This window comes from Bombina bombina, chromosome 4 (assembly GCF_027579735.1).
Source record: "Bombina bombina isolate aBomBom1 chromosome 4, aBomBom1.pri, whole genome shotgun sequence".
Taxonomy (NCBI): domain Eukaryota; kingdom Metazoa; phylum Chordata; class Amphibia; order Anura; family Bombinatoridae; genus Bombina; species Bombina bombina.
In genome coordinates this window covers 229203901-229223237 of record NC_069502.1, presented here as the reverse complement: position 1 = coordinate 229223237, position 19337 = coordinate 229203901, and the positions used below count along the sequence as shown (strand labels likewise).

The window sequence follows — 19337 nt, the reverse complement described above, 5'->3', positions numbered from 1 at the left end:
TGTGTTAATCCGCTCTTTGCTTAAAGAAGTATTGATTGCTTTGGAGATCTCAGATGATACCTCTGCTGGGGACACTTCTAAGGGTCAGCTAAATACTTATTTTATATATCGGGATGAATTGTCTGATTTTTTTCCCTATCTCTAAAATGTGGGCTAATGATTGGCTTAAGCCTTTATGTATTGTATTCCTTTTCCCAGATTTAAGAAAATGTATCCTTTTCAGTCTGCTAAGTATAAGCATTTTAATAATGTCCCTAATGTGGATGATGCTATTTCTGCCTTAGCTAAAAGAAGACACAGATGGGAAGCTTGATTCCTCTTTAATAAATTCTTATCTCCATTCTGGTTATATTTTTAAACCTGCTGTTGCTATTGCTGATGTATCAGCTGCTATCTCTAAATGGTTAAGAGAATATATTTGCTCAGTTTCTGGATGAGTCTGATAGAGATAACTTTCTACAGCATTTAGAGATACTTAAATGTAATAATGCTTTTGCGGGTGATGCTATTTTTGATAATATTAGAATTAGCTCTAAGAATTTGTGTCTTTTTGTTGTTGCCAGACGTACTTAATGGCTTAAGTCTTGGTCTGCTGGTGCAGCTTCTAAGAATAAATTAGTTTCTATTCCTTTTCAACGTCATAGGATTTTTTGGGACTGAACTGGACAAAATAATTTCAGCAGCTACTGGTGGCAAGAGTAAGTTTCTTCTACAAGATAGTTTAAAGGAAAATTTAATACTTCTGGTCAATTTCATTCCTTTCATCAGAACAAGGAGCAAAAACCAGCTGTCTATTTTCCAAATCAAAGCATGTCTGGTAGGAGGTAGGTTGATGCATTTTCAGGATTCAGTTCGACCTTTGGGCTCTGAAAATTGTCTCTCAAGGGTATATAATAGGCTTCAATTCAATTCAGGTTTTTCTTCAATGGGTTTCAGATCTAGAATCTTTAGGGGCTATAGTCCCAGTTCCTCCTTTAGAGCAGGAGAAGTGCTCTTACTCAAATTTCTTCATAGTTCCCAACAATGAGTTAACTTTTTGGCCTGTTCTAGATTTAAAGATTTTGAAAATTTTGTCAGGATTCCAACTTTCAAAATGGAAACCATCCAGACTATCCTTCCTTTTATTTGTTAAGGTAACTATATGTCAACCATAGACGTAAAGGATGCCTATCTGCATGTTCCTATTCATTTGGATGATCACAGGTTTCTGAGGTTTGCCTTTCTGGACAAACATTATCAGTTTGTGGCTATTCCATTCAGTCTGGCCACTGCACCTAGAATCTTTACAAAAGTTCTGGGTGCCTTGATTTCAGTAATAAGGTCTTAGGGGCTGTTTTCCTCTATTTGGACAATATATTGGTTCAAGCTCCATCTATAATTTTAGTAGAATCTCATGTCAACCAAATGTTGTAATTTCTTCAGCTTCATGGTTAAAATATAAATTTGCCAAAAAGTTATTTGATTCCTCAGGCAAAGGTAACTTTTCTGGGATTTCAAATATAAAAATTCAGTCTCCATGAGAGTGTCTCTAACAGAGACAACAATTTCAAGGTTACAAGTTAGTCCATGAAATGTCTGTCCTACTAGATCTGCCCTGGTCAACTGTGTTATTATTGTGTGTCTGGAACTTTGCAAAATGGGTTTCCATGGCTGAGCAGCTGTACGAGTCTCACATCAACATGAATAATGCTAAGCGATGACTGGAGTGGCGTAAAGCATATTGCCACTAGACTCTGGAGTAGTAGAAACATGTTCTCTGGAGGGATTAATTACAAATTGGAACCCTAATTGTAACTTAAGCCAGACCTCCTCATCCAACACCATTGCCTCACCTCACAAATGCTCTTTAGGCTGAATAGGAACAAATTACCACAGACACTTCAAAATCTCATGGAAAGCCTTTCTATAAAAGCTGCAGCTGTTATTGCTACAAATGAGGGGGGTCTATTTAATACCAATGGTTTTGGAATGCATGTCCAACAAGCTCATATAGGTTTGATGGTCAGGTGTCCATATATGGTATGTTCAGCAATGTCCCAGTAGTGCACTGGTGCTCTTGGTGTCACTTTAACTAGTTTAAACAGTGTCTTTAGTGTACAAAATATAGTTATATTAGAGGAATAAAGCTAGGCTTACCATAATGTTTAGAGGTGAAACTGGGACCACCTGGTGTGGTGCCCGTGGGGGTGTGGTCAAGGGGGCGTGGCTATTACCGGTCCTTTTAAAGTAGTAGCTTTTATATGCGTAATGTTTTGTGGATACTCTACCCTTCCTCAGTCAAACAAGTGAATCACACAGTTTAAATAGACCATAACCCCACCCCTAGTGAAAAAGACACCATTATTTTGTCATGGCAACCCATACACAACATGAGCAAACAAATCATTCATCTAAATCTCAGATTCTAAATAATGCAAAACATCAAGCATAGTTATCAATTTCATAAAATAGTGAAACGGTATACATCACACAATTTAATATCTGCAGTGTAATATGTGTTTTATGTGTCTAATTAAGAAACAGAACCGGATACTAATAAGGTATAAATACAACATTGAATGAAATAAGTAAAAAAGAAACACGTACCCGCTAAAGCTGTTTAAGAGGCTACTCTATACCATAATGCAGGAAGATTACAGCCAAAATGCTATTCTGCATGCAGTAAAGCAAGATCCACGCCAAAAATCCTGCATATCTGCACTTTCTGGTCATACTCATATGATTCCCCTAAAGGTGTATCACTGGTGATGTCACCAGGGGTCGAGGGGAGTGTTAAATTCTTAGAAAAATAAACCAAGTAGCCCTACAATATTAAAAAACCCTATGCTGCTCACTCAGCCTGTATTACTAAATGTAAACTTTGAAGGACATAGACTCTAAGCTAAGCAGGGCTGTATGTAACAAAGTACCAGCATCAAACTATGCTGGAGAGTCACAGTCCAGTCATTTTGAATAATGTATCCGGGTTTCAGGCGGTCTTAAACCCGGATACATGATTTGAAACCCAGAGGTGGCAACCCTACTGGGACAGAATGAACAACTGGGTGGGACACTGGGACAGCGCCTCTAAACAGGGACAATCCCAGTAAAAGTGGGACTTCTGGTAAGCCTAAATAAAGCAATAATAAAATTCTCTAAGATTAAAACATTTTCTTTTTACATGTTACGTTCAGTGGAAAACCAGGATACGAAGATTTCTCACTGGAATAACAGAACAATGATAAATGCAAGCTAAGAGCAAAAGTTCTAAAATTATCAATGCACTTGGATAACATAACAAGCTTGCAAAAAGTTCACTTCCATTAAAACTACTATATGGGCTTTGTATTACCTAGGAGCAGGTCTACAGCCTATTATGGACCAATATAACTGTGGTTCACAAACAAGGACTGCCACGTCCGTAATTATTAATGTCCCTCTTTGTCATAACAAACATGTACCTACTACCAAAGCATGAAGCATTGGCAAGCGAAGCAACACAGAAACGTTTATATTATTTTTTAACTCTACTGCAATTTCGCGGCAAAAACAACGTCTGCCAATAAGCGACTGGAGGATGACTGTGATGAATGCTCTGATTGGTCCGTAATAGTTGACGTTCCTGGCGGGCTGTTTTGGCGCCTTACAGTGTCAGGAATCTGCAGAGGAATCAATCCGTGACTTCCGGTTACTGATGCGGGAACTTCCGGTGCTTGGGACCCTAGGTGCACAGTATATGAGGAGCGCGGTTTCTGGTATTTATTAGAATGTGCTTTTACTTTAACGCTGTGGTGTTTCTGGTATTCGGTTACTGTATTGTCAAAAAACTGATGGTTTTATTGATTCTATATAGCAGCACACATTAAGATTGGAAAGTTGCACTCATAAATGTTATTAGAGGAATCATGCTTGATAGTATTACAGCAGGGTAATTCACCTTAGTGAAATTAGCTGACGAGAAAGTGCTAACATGAAATATTTTTTCTTTAGATTTATTATACAGTGTTGTATACAAATTCATGCTGACATATTGCAGTTCTAAAATTAGTCATGTTTTGACATGTCTGGTGAATACCGAACCGCACTGTGGCAAATTTTACATAGCGATTTGCTAGAAGGTAGGTTTATGAAAATACAAGTGTTATGTGTATCTTTGTACTTTTTTATTATTATTATTAAATAAATAAAACCAACATCATTTTGTACACATCAACCCCTTTTGTGTGGAAGTGCGAAAATAAAGTAAACGAAGAAAGTTATACGTATTTATCTGTGTGTATATATATTATAAGTATTATTTGTCTAGTATTTGAAAAGGTATATACATTGTGTAATGCTCTTTAAAAACAAATCTCACATGCATGTTCAGGATATTTATGTGAGCATAAAGTAAACACGTACAACCAGTTATTCTTATTGGTTTCAATTTAATAAAACTGTCTTAAAGTAGTGAGCTTCATGTTATTCCCACGAAACTATGCAGGGCATTTAGTTTTCAACTGATGTATTACTTATTTGCCTGCAAATTAAAATATGACACTTTTAGATTTTACACATTTGTAAGTATGCAGCACATTGCCTTGCTTTTATTTGGGTAAAGTGTTGTTCCATACAAAAGTGTGTTTTTTTTGGTTTTTTTTGTAACCCCTTGATAAACTCAAACATGACATGATCATCACCAAGATTATTATTGACATTGCTGACATGAAGTATCTTGTGCATCACTGCTCACATGACAGAAAAGAGCATCTTGAATTATTGAGAGAAAAATATATTTCAATGATTTTTTTAAAGTGAATGTAAATTTTGATGCTAAAGTGCTCGTTTTTTTAAAAATTCGATTTAAAACAGGGGCACTTATAATTCATCAAAATTGACATTTCACTCCTGTTGTGAAAAAAAAACTTACCTTTTAAACTTGACAGCAGCTCCAGCTTCCTCCGGTCGTCGCAAGCCATTTCTGATGTCAGAAATGATGGATAGGTCATCCTCTAATCAGGGCTTCCCCCCGGGGGAATCAGTGTCTGATTCAACGCTGTGATTGGAGGAAGTCGGATTCCTCATTTTAGACCCAGGAAGAGGCTTTGTGACTGGTTGAGGAAGCTGGATCTGCTGTCCAAGTTTAAAAGGTAATTCCCCCCCCCCCCCCCCAACAGGAGTGAAATGTAAATTTTGATGAATTAAAGTGCCCCTGTTTTTAATCAAATTTTTAAAAACCGGGCACTTTAGCATCAAAATTTACATTCACTTTAAGTAAATGTACTAAATTAAAGGGACAGTAAATGTCATGGATGCCCCCTGTTAAAAAAAATGTTGCAGTTTAGCAGCTTTCTAAATTGCTCAAGTGCCCAGTTTTTAAAAATTTGATTAAAAACAGGGGCACTTTAATTCATCAAAATTTACATTTCACTTGTTTTGAAAACGTACCTTTTAATCGTGACAGCAGCTCCAGCTTCCTCCGGTCGTCGAAAGCCATTTTTGATGTCAGAAATGATGGGATGGGTCATCCTCCAATCACGCTTCCCCCTGGGGGAATCAGTGTCTGATTCAACACCGTGATTGGAGGAAGCTGGATTCCTCATTTTAGGAAGCTGGAGCTGCTGTGAAGATTAAAAGGTAAGGTTTTTTTTTTGTTTTGTTTTTTCACAACAGGAGTGAAATGTAAATTGATGAATTAAAGTGCCCCTGTTTTTAATCGAATTTTTAAAAACCGGGCACTTTAGCATCAAAATTTACATTCACTTTAAGTAAATGTACTAAATTAAAGGGACAGTAAATGTCATGGATGCCCCCTGTTAAAAAAATTGTTGCAGTTTAGCAGCTTTCTTACCTTCTTTTCTGGCCTCTCTTCACTACCATGTAAATTCTTATTCACATATGTCCTTGGTGACTTTAGAGCTTTAAAAAAAACACATTTTATGTTTACTTTATCTGTATTAATTATTGCTAGTTTATTAGTGTTTTGTGCTGTATGAGAATGTTATAGCTGTTTCTGCTCAGGACCAGCATTCCCAAGCGTTGCTTCTACTGTTGGTTTTAAACACTTTCTGGGGGTTAAAGTGAATGTAAATTTTGATGCTAAAGTGCCCAGTTTTTAAAATTTGATTAAAAACAGGGGCACTTTAATTCATCAAAATTTACATTTCACTTGTTTTGAAAACGTACCTTTTAATCGTGACAGCAGCTCCAGCTTCCTCCGGTCGTCGAAAGCCATTTCTGATGTCAGAAATGATGGATGGGTCATCCTCCAATCACGGCTTCCCCCCTGGGGGAATCAGTGTCTGATTCAACACCGTGATTGGAGGAAGCTGGATTCCTCATTTTTAGGAAGCTGGAGCTGCTGTGAAGATTAAAAGGTAAGGTGTTTTTTTTTGTTTTGTTTTTTCACAACAGGAGTGAAATGTAAATTGATGAATTAAAGTGCCCCTGTTTTTAATCAAATTTTTAAAAACCGGGCACTTTAGCATCAAAATTGACATTCACTTTAAACATACAGTAGTGTAGGGTTGATAGTTTTAAAATGACATGATCTAATGAATAAGAGCATGTCATTTTTTTAATATTATGGCCCTTTAATACATTTTATATGTATTTTTATTGGGTTTCCTTATAATTACACCATATTTAGTTACACGTAGGGTTTCTGTTTTTAAACTTCGATTGACTCCAACCTCTGTTCTTCTTTGTAGATCTCATCAGAGGCCCGGACTTCACTAGCTCTATAGAATGACTAAAGTGGAGAAGTCTGCACCTTTGTCTTGGTCAGAATGCCTTTGCCCAATTTGCCAGGAGATTCTGCTGGAGCCGGTTACAATGCTTTGCAATCACACTTTGTGCAGCCCTTGTTTTCAGATGACTGTGGAAAAATCTAGCTTATCCTGCCCCTTATGTAGAAAACGTGTTTCATCATGGGCTCGAAAGCATGCTCGTGCCAATACCTTGGTGAATATGGCTCTTTGGGAGAGAATTCAGAGACAGTACCCAAAGGAATGCCAACGCCGGGTTAATGGACAGGACACTGAGGACTTAGATGATGGTAAAAATTATTTTGATCATACTTTTATAGCAAAACTTGTAAATCCTGGGATCCAGGGAGCAATTGGTATCTCCAAAATTGTCCCTGATGCTGAGATTTCTGAATCCTGTCTTTATGCTCCCATCTTGCTGTATGATGCGTGATCAAGCAATTCCAATTATACATAAACTCTTCTAGTTGATAAAAAGCATGGTTTGCAAAGATTTGTACTACATAGTGTTCACTAGTGCTGCAGTAGCCTTGTAGGGCTGCTTCAGCAGTCAGAAACAGCACACCAATATCTGCAAACTTTAAAATTTATTGATTTATAGGTTTGAATGGTTATTTCAGAAATGATTAGCATCACAGAGTAATTTTATTGGCCTAAATTAAAGGGATCTCAAACACAAAGACTTTATTTTGTGAAACAGAAAGAGCATACATTTAAAACAACAAAAAAAGTTTCCAATTTAATTCTTTTATCAAATTTGCTTTGTTCCCATGATATTTTGATGAAGAGATACATAGGTATACGTCCCTGCTTTTCAACAAAAGATACCAAAATAAGCAAGAAAAAAATAAGTTACATTAAAAAGTTGTTTAAAAATCAAATGCTCTATCTGAATCATGAAATAAAAATGTGGGTTTCATATCCATTTAAAGGGACATTAAAATAAATGTTGTATGCATCAGAAATGAATCACTATTGCAAAAAATCTGCATGCAAACTGATTTTGTTAGAAAAATATGCATTGTTTTGTAGGCTTGGGTCACACCCATCAAAAAGCCTCTTGAATGCTGTTCATTTTACTTTGTTGTGATCAGTTAGGGACAGATCTAAACAAGCTCCTGCACATTTCAACCAATCACTGTGCACCAAGTAGAAGTGTATTTTACAAAATGCACTTGAGCCTCACTGGGGGATGTGGGCACTCCAGCAAAAGCAGCTGAAACAAATTATGAAAGTGCATTGCAATTATTATTTTTTTTTAAATATGCTTATATAAATATTTTATGGGTAATGCAATTCTGAGTTTAATGCCACTTTAAATGGATACCAAACACTAAATACATTCCATGCACCTCCAATTATGGGTGCAGCCATTTTGGAACCTAGGTTACACAAAGGTATCTAAATGAGAGTTGCTGCACATGTGCAACCACAGCAGCACTGGAATGTAGTGAAAGATAGAGTTCAACATGGCAGCACCCGTGACTAGAGAGAGGCGGGGAATAACCTCAATACACTATGCTTATAAAATGTATTTAGTGTTTAATGTCTCTTAATACTAAAATTAATGAATGAACTCAGTCTCCCTTTAATAGGTCATTGTGTATTAGTTATTTAGTTGATTTAGGTTTCATTCAAACTATCTATTAAGGACTTAGTTTAGCCTCCTGATAAAAATAGCCTTAAAGGGACATGAAACCCCAATATTTTCTTTTATGATTCAGATAGATCATGCAATTTAAACAACTTTCCTACTTTTTAAATTTGTTTCATTCTTTTGGTATTCTTTGTTGAAGGAGCAGCAACGCACTACTGGGAGCTAGTTAAACATGCGTTGCTGCTCCTGAGCCTACCTTGGTATGCTGGTTAACAAAGGATACCAAAAGTACAAAGCAAATTAGAGAATGGAACTAAATTGGAAACTTATTTTAAAATTGCATATTCTATCTGAATCATGAAAATACAATTAAGACATTTATTTCACATGGTTGAATGTTATAAAATATATTTGATATCCCAGATAATGTAAAGGATTTATGCAAAGTCCACTGTTAGATATTTCCATTTTAAAATCAACCAGGCATATTCTGTAATATGTAAAGAACATGTGTTTATATAATCAATATATAACATGCTAGTTAATATCCACTGTTACAGATAATACATTTAAAAAAATGCTTCAGTTATGTAGTGATTATGGGGAAAGATTGAAATTGAGTTTGATGGCTAGTTATAGCTCCCTGGTTTTCAAAACTGTCCTCAGGCCTTCGTTACAGGCCAGATTATGAACTAGAAATCTTAACTAGGGCACAGGTGAAATAATCAGTTGATTAGTAAACATGGTTATTTTACCTTCCCTCACCCAAGGTGTTCTGGAACATCTGACCTGTTAGGGAGGCCTGAGGACAGGTTTGAAAACCTGTGCTCTAGCTCTTGGAATTGATTGTAGGGAACATTGTGCCACAGGTTCCTGATACACTTGGTTAACCTGATTGTTCTTAGTTGGGCATAGAAATTTATAGACACTTGCTTCTATTGGCACTTTATAGATTAAGCAAAAAAAGAGTAAATAAAAATTATATAAAAATACATTTAGCTTACATTCTAAGATGTATTAGTACTTATAAATATTGTCTAAATGACATAAGATATTGTTTACGCTTGGTTCCATCCCCTCTCCAAACTGTCCCATTTTACAGATATGCAAATGAGTTTGAAAAGAAAATATAGTCATTGACAAGGTTAGAAATAATTGTAAGTGAAATAATACTGGTGTCCTTCAAACTTTGCTTTCATCAAAAAATCTTCTATGTGCTGCAATTACAGCCTTGCAGACCTTTGACATTCTAGTTGTTAATTCTAGGGATGCACTGAAATTTCGGCCGCAGAAAGTTTCAGCCGAAAATGGCATTTTTGGTTATTTCGGTTTTTGGGTTTTTTTTGCCTTTTATTTTCGGTAAAATTATTGTGTAGCATATTTCAAATTTGATGCCAGCCTAGAGCTGCTGTTTGAGTTCATTACTTGAGTTACTGTTTTGCATATAATAATAGTTTTCTAGGACTATACTTTTATTTTGATAATTGGTATAAAAAAACACACAAAAAAACTGTTAAATCTGATTCTGTTACACAGAACTAAATAAATAATAATACTAGCCATGCACCAAAATTTGGCCCGCTGAAAATGTGCAATTCCAATTTCGGCCCAAAGAGGACCAAAATGGCTAAAAATGTACAGCCCTCCCCTGTTCTATTGAGTTATGTGTCTATCCTTAGCATAAGGTGAGCAGCACTGGCATGGTACACAGAGCACACACATAAGTACCATGACATGATGATATTTGAAACCAGCAGTGCCCTTTGGTTTCCTTCTTAAAAAAAAAAAAAAAAAAAAGTTCTGAATACAGTATTCAAAGGAGGATAAGTAACATGTTTATAAACACTTGATATTATCAGACACAGCCCTAAGCACACACAGTGAATATGTACAAGCCTTATATACAGTGCTCATACATCAGCCTCTTGTGCAAAGACATTCTGTTCGCCTGAGGCAAATATACGTGCACACTATATATGCATAAGCCCCAAGCTCGCACACAGTTGGTACAAATTAGCACCCACCAGACAGTGTATACAAAAAAGCACAGTAACTTTCTATAACCACCTTGCACGTAAGGTCGTAGCTAAGTCCGGTCGTCCTGGTGATAGGTGACATGCAGACTCCATTTGGGGCTCCGGACATATAATCTGACGGGTCAGTAGGAGACCCGAACCAGGAACTAGGCAGAGATACGATGAGAGACGATCGGGTGCAGCCACGCCCATCGCACGGATAACTACACCCAAAAACAAAACTTATGTCCACCTCGTATTGTTGTCTGGCTATAACCACGCTCTCCCTTGTAGAGCTCCACCAGTTTCACTGCAGATCACGCCCTACGGTACAAGTGACCACGCCCATTTGTTGGAGCTTTCCCGTCTACAAGCTCTCTCAGCTGCACACACACACTGTAGTTAAAAAAAGAAAAAAAATTGGTTTTGTTACGGTTTTCTTCCAGGGGCATTCTGAATTTTCGGTATCGGTTTCGGTCCAGAATTTTCATTTCGGTGCATCCCTAGTTAATTCGTTGAGGTAAACTGAAGAGATTTCTCTCCTTGCTTCCCGAAGCACCTCCCACAAGTTGGATTGGGTTGATGGGCACTTATTACGTACCTTATGGTCAAGCTGCTCCCACATCAGCTCAATATGGTTGAGATCTGGTGACTCTGCTAGCCACTCCATTAAAGGACCAGTCAACACAGTCGATTTGCATAATCAACAAATGCAAGATAACAAGACAATGCAATAGCACTTAGTCTGAACTTCAAATGAGTATTAGATTTTGTTCTGACAATTTTAAAAGTTATGTCTTTTTCCACTCCCCCTGTACCATGTGACAGCCATCAGCCATTCACAAATGCATACACGTACCATGTGACAGCCATCAGCCATTCACAAATGCATACACACTTATTCTTGCACATGCTCAGTAGGAGCTGGTGACTGAAAAAAGTTTAAATATAAAAAGACTGTGCAAATTTTGTTAATGGAAGTAAATTGGAAAGTTGTTTAAAATGGCATGCTCTATCTGAATAATGAAAGTTGAATTTTGATTGTGTCCAATTAGACAGAATATCAGCTGACTGCGTCTGCCCTGAATAGTTCTTGTAAGTTTGGAGCTGTGCTCTGGGTCATTCTCCTGTTGTAGGAGGAATTGGCTCCAATTTAGCACCATCCACATGGTATGTATGGCATTGCAAAATGGAGTGATAGCCTTCCTTCTTCAAGGTCCCTTTTGCCCTATATAAATCTCCCAATTTACCACCACCAAAGCACCTCTAGACCATCATATTGCCTCCACCATGCTTGACAGAGGCGTCAAGCACTCCTCCAGCATCTTTTAATTGGGTCTGCATTTCACAAATGTTCCTCTTTGTGATCCGAACACCTCAAACTTAGATTTGCCTTTCCATAACACTTTATTCCAATCTTCCTCTTTTCCAGTGTCTGTGTTCTTTTGCCCATCTTAATCTTTTTAATGGCCACTCTGAGATATGACTTTTTCTTTGCAACTCTGCCTAGACGACCAACATCCCGGAGTCGCTCTCCACTATTGGTGTTGAGACTGGTGTTTTTCGGGTACTATTTAATGAAGCTGACAGTTTGAGGACCTTTTGAAGCGTCTGTTTCTCAATCTAGACACACTGGGTGGGTGGGTGGGTGTGTGTGTGTTCTCTTGCTCAGTTCTGCATCAGGGCCTCCTTCTCCTCTTTCTATTCTGGTTAGAGCCAGTTTGCGCTGTTCTGTAAAGGGAGCAGTACACAGCATTGTACAAGATCTTTAGTTTCTTGTCAATTCCTTGCATGGCACAGCCTTAATTTCTCAGAACAAGAATAGACTGACGAGTTTCAGAAGAAAGTTTGTTTCTGGCCATGTTGAGCCTGTTATTGAACCGACAATTTCTAATGCTCTAGATACTCAACTTTTGCTGATTTAAAGAAGCAATAAAACTTGCCTTCATTAGACTAGTTTTCAGCTGTGCTAACGTAATTGCAAAAGTGTTTTGTAATAATTAGTTAACCTTTTGAAATGATAAACGTGAATTACCAAAGCAAACGTGCCATTGGAACACAGGACTGATGGTTGCTGATAATGGCCCCCTTATACGCCTATATAGATATTCCACTACCACTATCTACAATAGTTATTTACAACATTAACAATGTCTACACTGTATTTCTGATCAATTTGATGTTATTATAATGGACCAAAAAAATCGCTTTTTCTTTCAAAAACAAGGAAATTTCTTAGTGACCCCAAACTTATTTTTTTTTGTTAAATATTTTTTATTGAATTTTTTGAAAACATTGTCGCAGTAACAAAAAAATTATAATATCAGAAATGTGCTTAACAAGGTAAATATTGTTCTAATTCTTATTAGAGTTCATCGTCTCCACTTACGAGTAAATGTCAGACCCCAAACTTTTTAACACTAGTGTATGTATGTGTGTGTGTATAATATATATATATATATATATATATATATATATATATGTAGAAATAAGTAAAATGTGTCTCCTCAGTGTACTGAGTTGACACAAGTGATACTCTGTTGTGGGCGCTGGTCAGAAGGTGTATAGGAAATAGTGGCAGCTGTATAGGACATATACTGGGAGGGTTGTGAAGCCCTAGACAGTAAAAGAGAATATATATTCAAAGGTGGATACAGCGCCTATATGTCCAATATACTGATGTGGTATGTGAGGAATAAAGGATGGGAAAAAGCAAATAAGAACATAGAAAATAAAAGAAAAAATAAAAGAAAAATATATATATATATATTAAAATAAAATAACAATAAAAAGTCCAGCTAAAAATAGCATATAAAATATATGAACTCTGAAACGATGTTCATATGAGTCCTAGAAGTAATATAAATCGTAGTGAATCTCCAGATGTAGTGGTTGTATAGATATAGTTGGTATATAATACCCTTACCAGATATTACCTCAATCGAATGAGGTAAGTATGCCGCACTGGGGGTATATATAGATGATTGGGTTTCCTCCTTGTATCCTGCTTGTGGTGTTCGTTGACCTCTTGGAGTATGCAGGGATATGCCTCTGATGATGAATAGATCCCTTATACTTCCTATGGATTCGTGGTTGGCCTCTTGGAGTGCTCTTTCTGCTCTGGTATTAACTTTCTCCGGCGTGAGGATACCCAGGGAGACACTAAGGAAATATATAGTGTAATACCGTTTATTTTCTTAAAAAAGCATAAAAATACAGTTTATATCGCACTCACATTTGACATCCTCAAACAGTATGAGGTATGTATATGGCACATATAATTTAGAGGAATCCTTTCCACAGGTTAGAATGGGATACAAAATCCCCAGTCACAATTACAGACCTCGCAAAGAATTTGCATACAGCTGTGGTGTATTTCAAAGTAAGCAAAGCAGTGCAGCATAAATGGCACATAAAGCACCGCTAGTGAGACTAGCTGCAAGGAGGAGCACAATCTTATCAAAAGACAACAAAATGGAACATAAATTAAAATGTGTATACAGACAAGTCAATTCCCTAACGCGTTTCAAAGGTTTGAATCCTTCTTCTTCAGAGGGTTAGATGGAAAGCTGGGCCGTTTTCGGTTGTTTTGTACGCTTCGGGCGGCGGCACGCCCTCAGCGTATAATTGGTCATATGGGCCCGCGTTACGTGACGTTAGTTTCACGTTTGTTTGAGTATGGTGAGTATACTGCTTTTGTGTATTGGTTGGTTACACATCAGTACACGTGATTGGGCAAAAACGTATCCTGATAGGTCCAATACAGCAAAGATTTATGGGATATGTAGTTTTCAGGATACTTAATATTTTCAATTGTCATTTTTGAAGACATTCTTATCGATATATTCATATAGTGTGATCGGTATTTTTGTATGATTATTATTTTATGATACATACATATTGCTTGTTTCTTCTGTTATGTGTGATCAGTCCACGGGTCATCATTACTTCTGGGATATAACTCCTCCCCAACAGGAAATGCAAGAGGATTCACCCAGCAGAGCTGCATATAGCTCCTCCCCTCTACGTCAGTCCCAGTCATTCTCTTGCACCCAACGACTAGATAGGATGTGTGAGAGGACTATGGTGATTATACTTAGTTTTTATGACTTCAATCAAAGTTTGTTATTTTACAATAGCACCGGAGCGTGTTATTACTTCTCTGGCAGAGTTTGAGGAAGAATCTGCCAGAGTTTTTTACTATGATTTTAACCGGAGTTGTTAAGATCATATTGCTGTTCTCGGCCATCTGAGGGAGGTAAAGGCTTCAGATCAGGGGACAGCGGGCAGATGAATCTGCATTGAGGTATGTAGCAGTTTTTATTTTCTGAATGGAATTGATGAGAAAATCCTGCCATACCGTTAAAATGACATGTATGTATACACTTCAGTATTCTGGGGATGGTATTTCACCGGAACTACTCTGTTAAAGGTCACTAATCCTTTTAATAACTATTTATCATGTTAAACGTTTTTGCTGGAATGTAGAATCGTTTACATTGCTGAGGTACTGTGTGAATAAATATTAATGGGCATTATTTTCCACTTGGCAGCCTTTTTTGCTTTTATTTGTGACAGTTTCGTTTCTCTTCACTGCTGTGTGGGAGAGGGAGGGGCCGTTTTTGGCGCTCTTTGCTACGCATCAAAAAATTCCAGTCAGTTACTTTTATATTTCCTGCATGATCCGGTTCATCTCTGACAGATCTCAGGGGTCTTCAAACTTCTTTGAAGGGAGGTAAATTCTCTCAGCAGAGCTGTGAGAATTCTTATAGTGACTGTGAATAAAAACGTTGCTTTGTATTTTTTATGTCAAATTTAATTATTGTTATTTTACTAATGGGAACAAACCTTTGCTAAAAGTTGTGTTGTTTTAAAGTTTGATGCTATAACTGTTTTTCAGTTCATTATTTCAACTGTCATTTAATCGTTTAGTACCTCTTTGAGGCACAGTACGTTTTTGCTAAAAAAGATTATAACCAAGTTGTAAGTTTTTTTGCTAGTGTGTTAAACATGTCTGACTCAGAGGAAGATATCTGTGTCATTTGTTCCAATGCCAAGGTGGAGCCCAATAGAAATTTATGTACTAACTGTATTGATGCTACTTTAAATAAAAGTCAATCTGTACAATGTGAACAAATTTCACCAAACAGCGAGGGGAGAGTTATGCCGACTAACTCGCCTCACGCGGCAGTACCTGCATCTCCCGCCCGGGAGGTGCGTGATATTATGGCGCCTAGTACATCTGGGCGGCCATTACAGATAACATTACAAGATATGGCTACTGTTATGACTGAAGTTTTGTCTAAATTACCAGAACTAAGAGGCAAGCGTGATCACTCTGGGGTGAGAACAGAGTGCGCTGACAATACTAGGGCCATGTCTGATACTGCGTCACAGCTCGCAGAGCATGAGGACGGAGAGCTTCATTCTGTGGGTGACGGTTCTGATCCAAACAGATTGGATTCAGATATTTCAAATTTTAAATTTAAATTGGAAAACCTCCGTGTATTACTAGGGGAGGTCTTAGCAGCTCTTAATGATTGTAACACCGTTGCAATACCAGAGAAACTGTGTAGGTTGGATAAATACTTTGCGGTACCGGCGAGTACTGACGTTTTTCCTATACCTAAGAGACTAACTGAAATTGTTACTAAGGAGTGGGATAGACCCGGTGTGCCGTTCTCACCCCCTCCAATATTTAGAAAGATGTTTCCAATAGACGCCACCACTCGGGACTTATGGCAAACGGTCCCTAAGGTGGAGGGAGCAGTTTCTACTTTAGCTAAGCGTACCACTATCCCGGTGGAGGATAGCTGTGCTTTTTCAGATCCAATGGATAAAAAATTAGAGGGTTACCTTAAGAAAATGTTTGTTCAACAAGGTTTTATATTGCAACCCCTTGCATGTATCGCGCCGATTACGGCTGCGGCAGCATTTTGGATTGAGTCTCTGGAAGAGAACCTTAGTTCATCTACGCTAGACGACATTACGGACAGGCTTAGAGTCCTTAAACTAGCTAATTCTTTCATTTCGGAGGCCGTAGTACATTTAACCAAACTTACGGCTAAGAACTCAGGATTCGCCATACAGGCACGTAGGGCGCTGTGGCTAAAATCCTGGTCAGCCGATGTTACTTCTAAGTCCAAATTACTTAATATACCTTTCAAGGGGCAGTCTTTATTTGGGCCCGGTTTGAAAGAAATTATCGCTGACATTACAGGAGGTAAGGGCCACGCCCTACCTCAAGACAAAGCCAAAGCTAAGGCTAGACAGTCTAATTTTCGTCCCTTTCGGAATTTCAAAACAGGAGCAGCATCAACCTCCACTGCACCAAAACAGGAGGGAACTGTTGCTCGTTACAGGCAAGGCTGGAAGCCTAACCAGTCCTGGAACAAGAGCAAGCAGGCCAGGAAACCTGCTGCTGCCCCAAAGACAGCATGAATCGAGAGCCCCCGATCCGGGACCGGATCTAGTGGGGGGCAGACTTTCTCTCTTCGCCCAGGCCTGGGCAAGAGATGTTCAGGATCCCTGGGCACTAGAGATCATATCTCAGGGATACCTTCTAGACTTCAAATTATCTCCCCCAAGAGGGAGATTTCATCTGTCAAGGTTGTCAACAAACCAGATAAAGAAAGAGGCGTTTCTACGCTGTGTACAAGACCTGTTATTAATGGGAGTGATCCATCCGGTTCCGCGGTCGGAACAAGGACAAGGGTTCTACTCAAACCTGTTTGTGGTTCCCAAAAAAGAGGGAACTTTCAGGCCAATCTTAGATTTAAAGATTCTAAACAAATTCCTAAGAGTTCCATCCTTCAAAATGGAAACTATTCGGACAATCTTACCCATGATCCAAAAGGGTCAGTACATGACCACAGTGGATTTAAAAGATGCTTACCTTCACATACCGATCCACAAAGATCATCACCGGTATCTAAGGTTTGCCTTCTTAGACAGGCACTACCAGTTTGTAGCTCTTCCATTCGGATTGGCTACGGCTCCAAGAATCTTCACAAAGGTTCTGGGTGCCCTTCTGGCGGTACTAAGACCGCGAGGGATTTCGGTAGCTCCGTACCTAGACGACATTCTAATACAAGCTTCAAGCTTTCAGACTGCCAAGTCTCATACAGAGTTAGTTCTGGCATTTCTAAGGTCGCATGGATGGAAAGTGAACGAAAAGAAGAGTTCTCTTTTTCCTCTCACAAGAGTTCCATTCTTGGGGACTCTTATAGATTCTGTAGAAATGAAGATTTACCTGACAGAAGACAGGTTAACAAAGCTTCAAAATGCATGCCGTGTCCTTCATTCCATTCAACACCCGTCAGTAGCTCAATGCATGGAGGTGATCGGCTTAATGGTAGCGGCAATGGACATAGTACCTTTTGCACGCCTACACCTCAGACCGCTGCAATTGTGCATGCTAAGTCAGTGGAATGGGGATTACTCAGATTTGTCCCCTACTCTGAATCTGAATCAAGAGACCAGAAATTCTCTTCTATGGTGGCTTTATCGGCCACACCTGTCCAAGGGGATGCCATTCAGCAGGCCAGACTGGACAATTGTAACAACAGACGCCAGCCTACTAGGTTGGGGCGCTGTCTGGAATTCTCTGAAGGCTCAAGGACTATGGAATCAGGAGGAGAGTCTCCTTCCAATAAACATTCTGGAATTGAGAGCAGTTCTCAATGCCCTTCTGGCTTGGCCCCAATTAACAACTCGGGGATTCATCAGGTTTCAGTCGGACAACATCACGACTGTAGCTTACATCAACCATCAGGGAGGGACAAGAAGCTCCCTAGCAATGATGGAAGTATCAAAGATAATTCGCTGGGCAGAGTCTCACTCTTGCCACCTGTCAGCAATCCACATCCCGGGAGTGGAGAACTGGGAGGCGGATTTCTTGAGTCGCCAGACTTTTCATCCGGGGGAGTGGGAACTTCATCCGGAGGTCTTTGCCCAAATACTTCGACGTTGGGGCAAACCAGAGATAGATCTCATGGCGTCTCGCCAGAACGCCAAACTTCCTCACTACGGGTCCAGATCCAGGGATCCGGGAGCGGTTCTGATAGATGCTTTGACAGCACCTTGGAACTTCGGGATGGCTTATGTGTTTCCACCCTTCCCGCTGCTTCCTCGATTGATTGCCAAAATCAAACAGGAGAGAGCATCAGTGATTCTAATAGCGCCTGCATGGCCACGCAGGACTTGGTATGCAGATCTAGTGGACATGTCATCCTGTCCGCCTTGGTCTCTACCTCTAAGACAGGACCTTCTGATACAGGGTCCATTCAAACATCAAAATCTAACTTCTCTGAAGCTGACTGCTTGGAAATTGAACGCTTGATTTTATCAAAACGTGGTTTTTCTGAGTCGGTTATTGATACCCTGATACAGGCTAGGAAGCCTGTTACCAGAAGGATTTACCATAAAATATGGCGTAAATACCTATACTGGTGCGAATCCAAAGGTTACTCCTGGAGTAAGGTTAGGATCGCTAGGATATTGTCTTTTCTACAAGAAGGTTTAGAAAAGGGTTTATCAGCTAGTTCATTAAAGGGACAGATTTCAGCTCTGTCCATCTTGTTACACAGGCGTCTGTCAGAAAATCCAGACGTCCAGGCCTTTTGTCAGGCTTTAGCTAGGATCAAGCCTGTGTTTAAAGCTGTTGCTCCGCCATGGAGTTTAAACTTAGTTCTTAACGTTTTACAAGGTGTTCCGTTTGAACCCCTTCATTCCATTGATATAAAATTGTTATCTTGGAAAGTTCTATTTTTAATGGCTATTTCCTCGGCTCGAAGAGTCTCTGAGTTATCAGCCTTACATTGTGATTCTCCTTATCTGATTTTTCACTCAGACAAGGTAGTTCTGCGTACTAAACCTGGGTTCTTACCTAAGGTAGTCACTAACAGGAATATCAATCAAGAGATTGTTGTTCCATCCTTGTGTCCAAATCCTTCTTCAAAGAAGGAACGTCTTCTACACAATCTGGATGTAGTTCGTGCC

The 19337-nt window shown here is 38.8% G+C and overlaps 1 protein-coding gene across 1 annotated transcript in view; it reads left to right on the top strand.

Annotated features, from left to right (window-relative positions):
- The first annotated feature begins 3634 nt into the window (after positions 1-3634).
- The window catches only part of RNF168 (ring finger protein 168), a 150842-nt gene continuing 135139 nt past the window's right edge, over positions 3635-19337 (top strand). The window contains exons 1-2 of the mRNA XM_053711441.1: positions 3635-3734; positions 6669-7015. Coding sequence (XP_053567416.1) covers positions 6706-7015 — 310 coding nt within the window. The 5' untranslated portion in view covers positions 3635-3734; positions 6669-6705. The remainder of the gene's footprint in view (positions 3735-6668; positions 7016-19337) is intronic.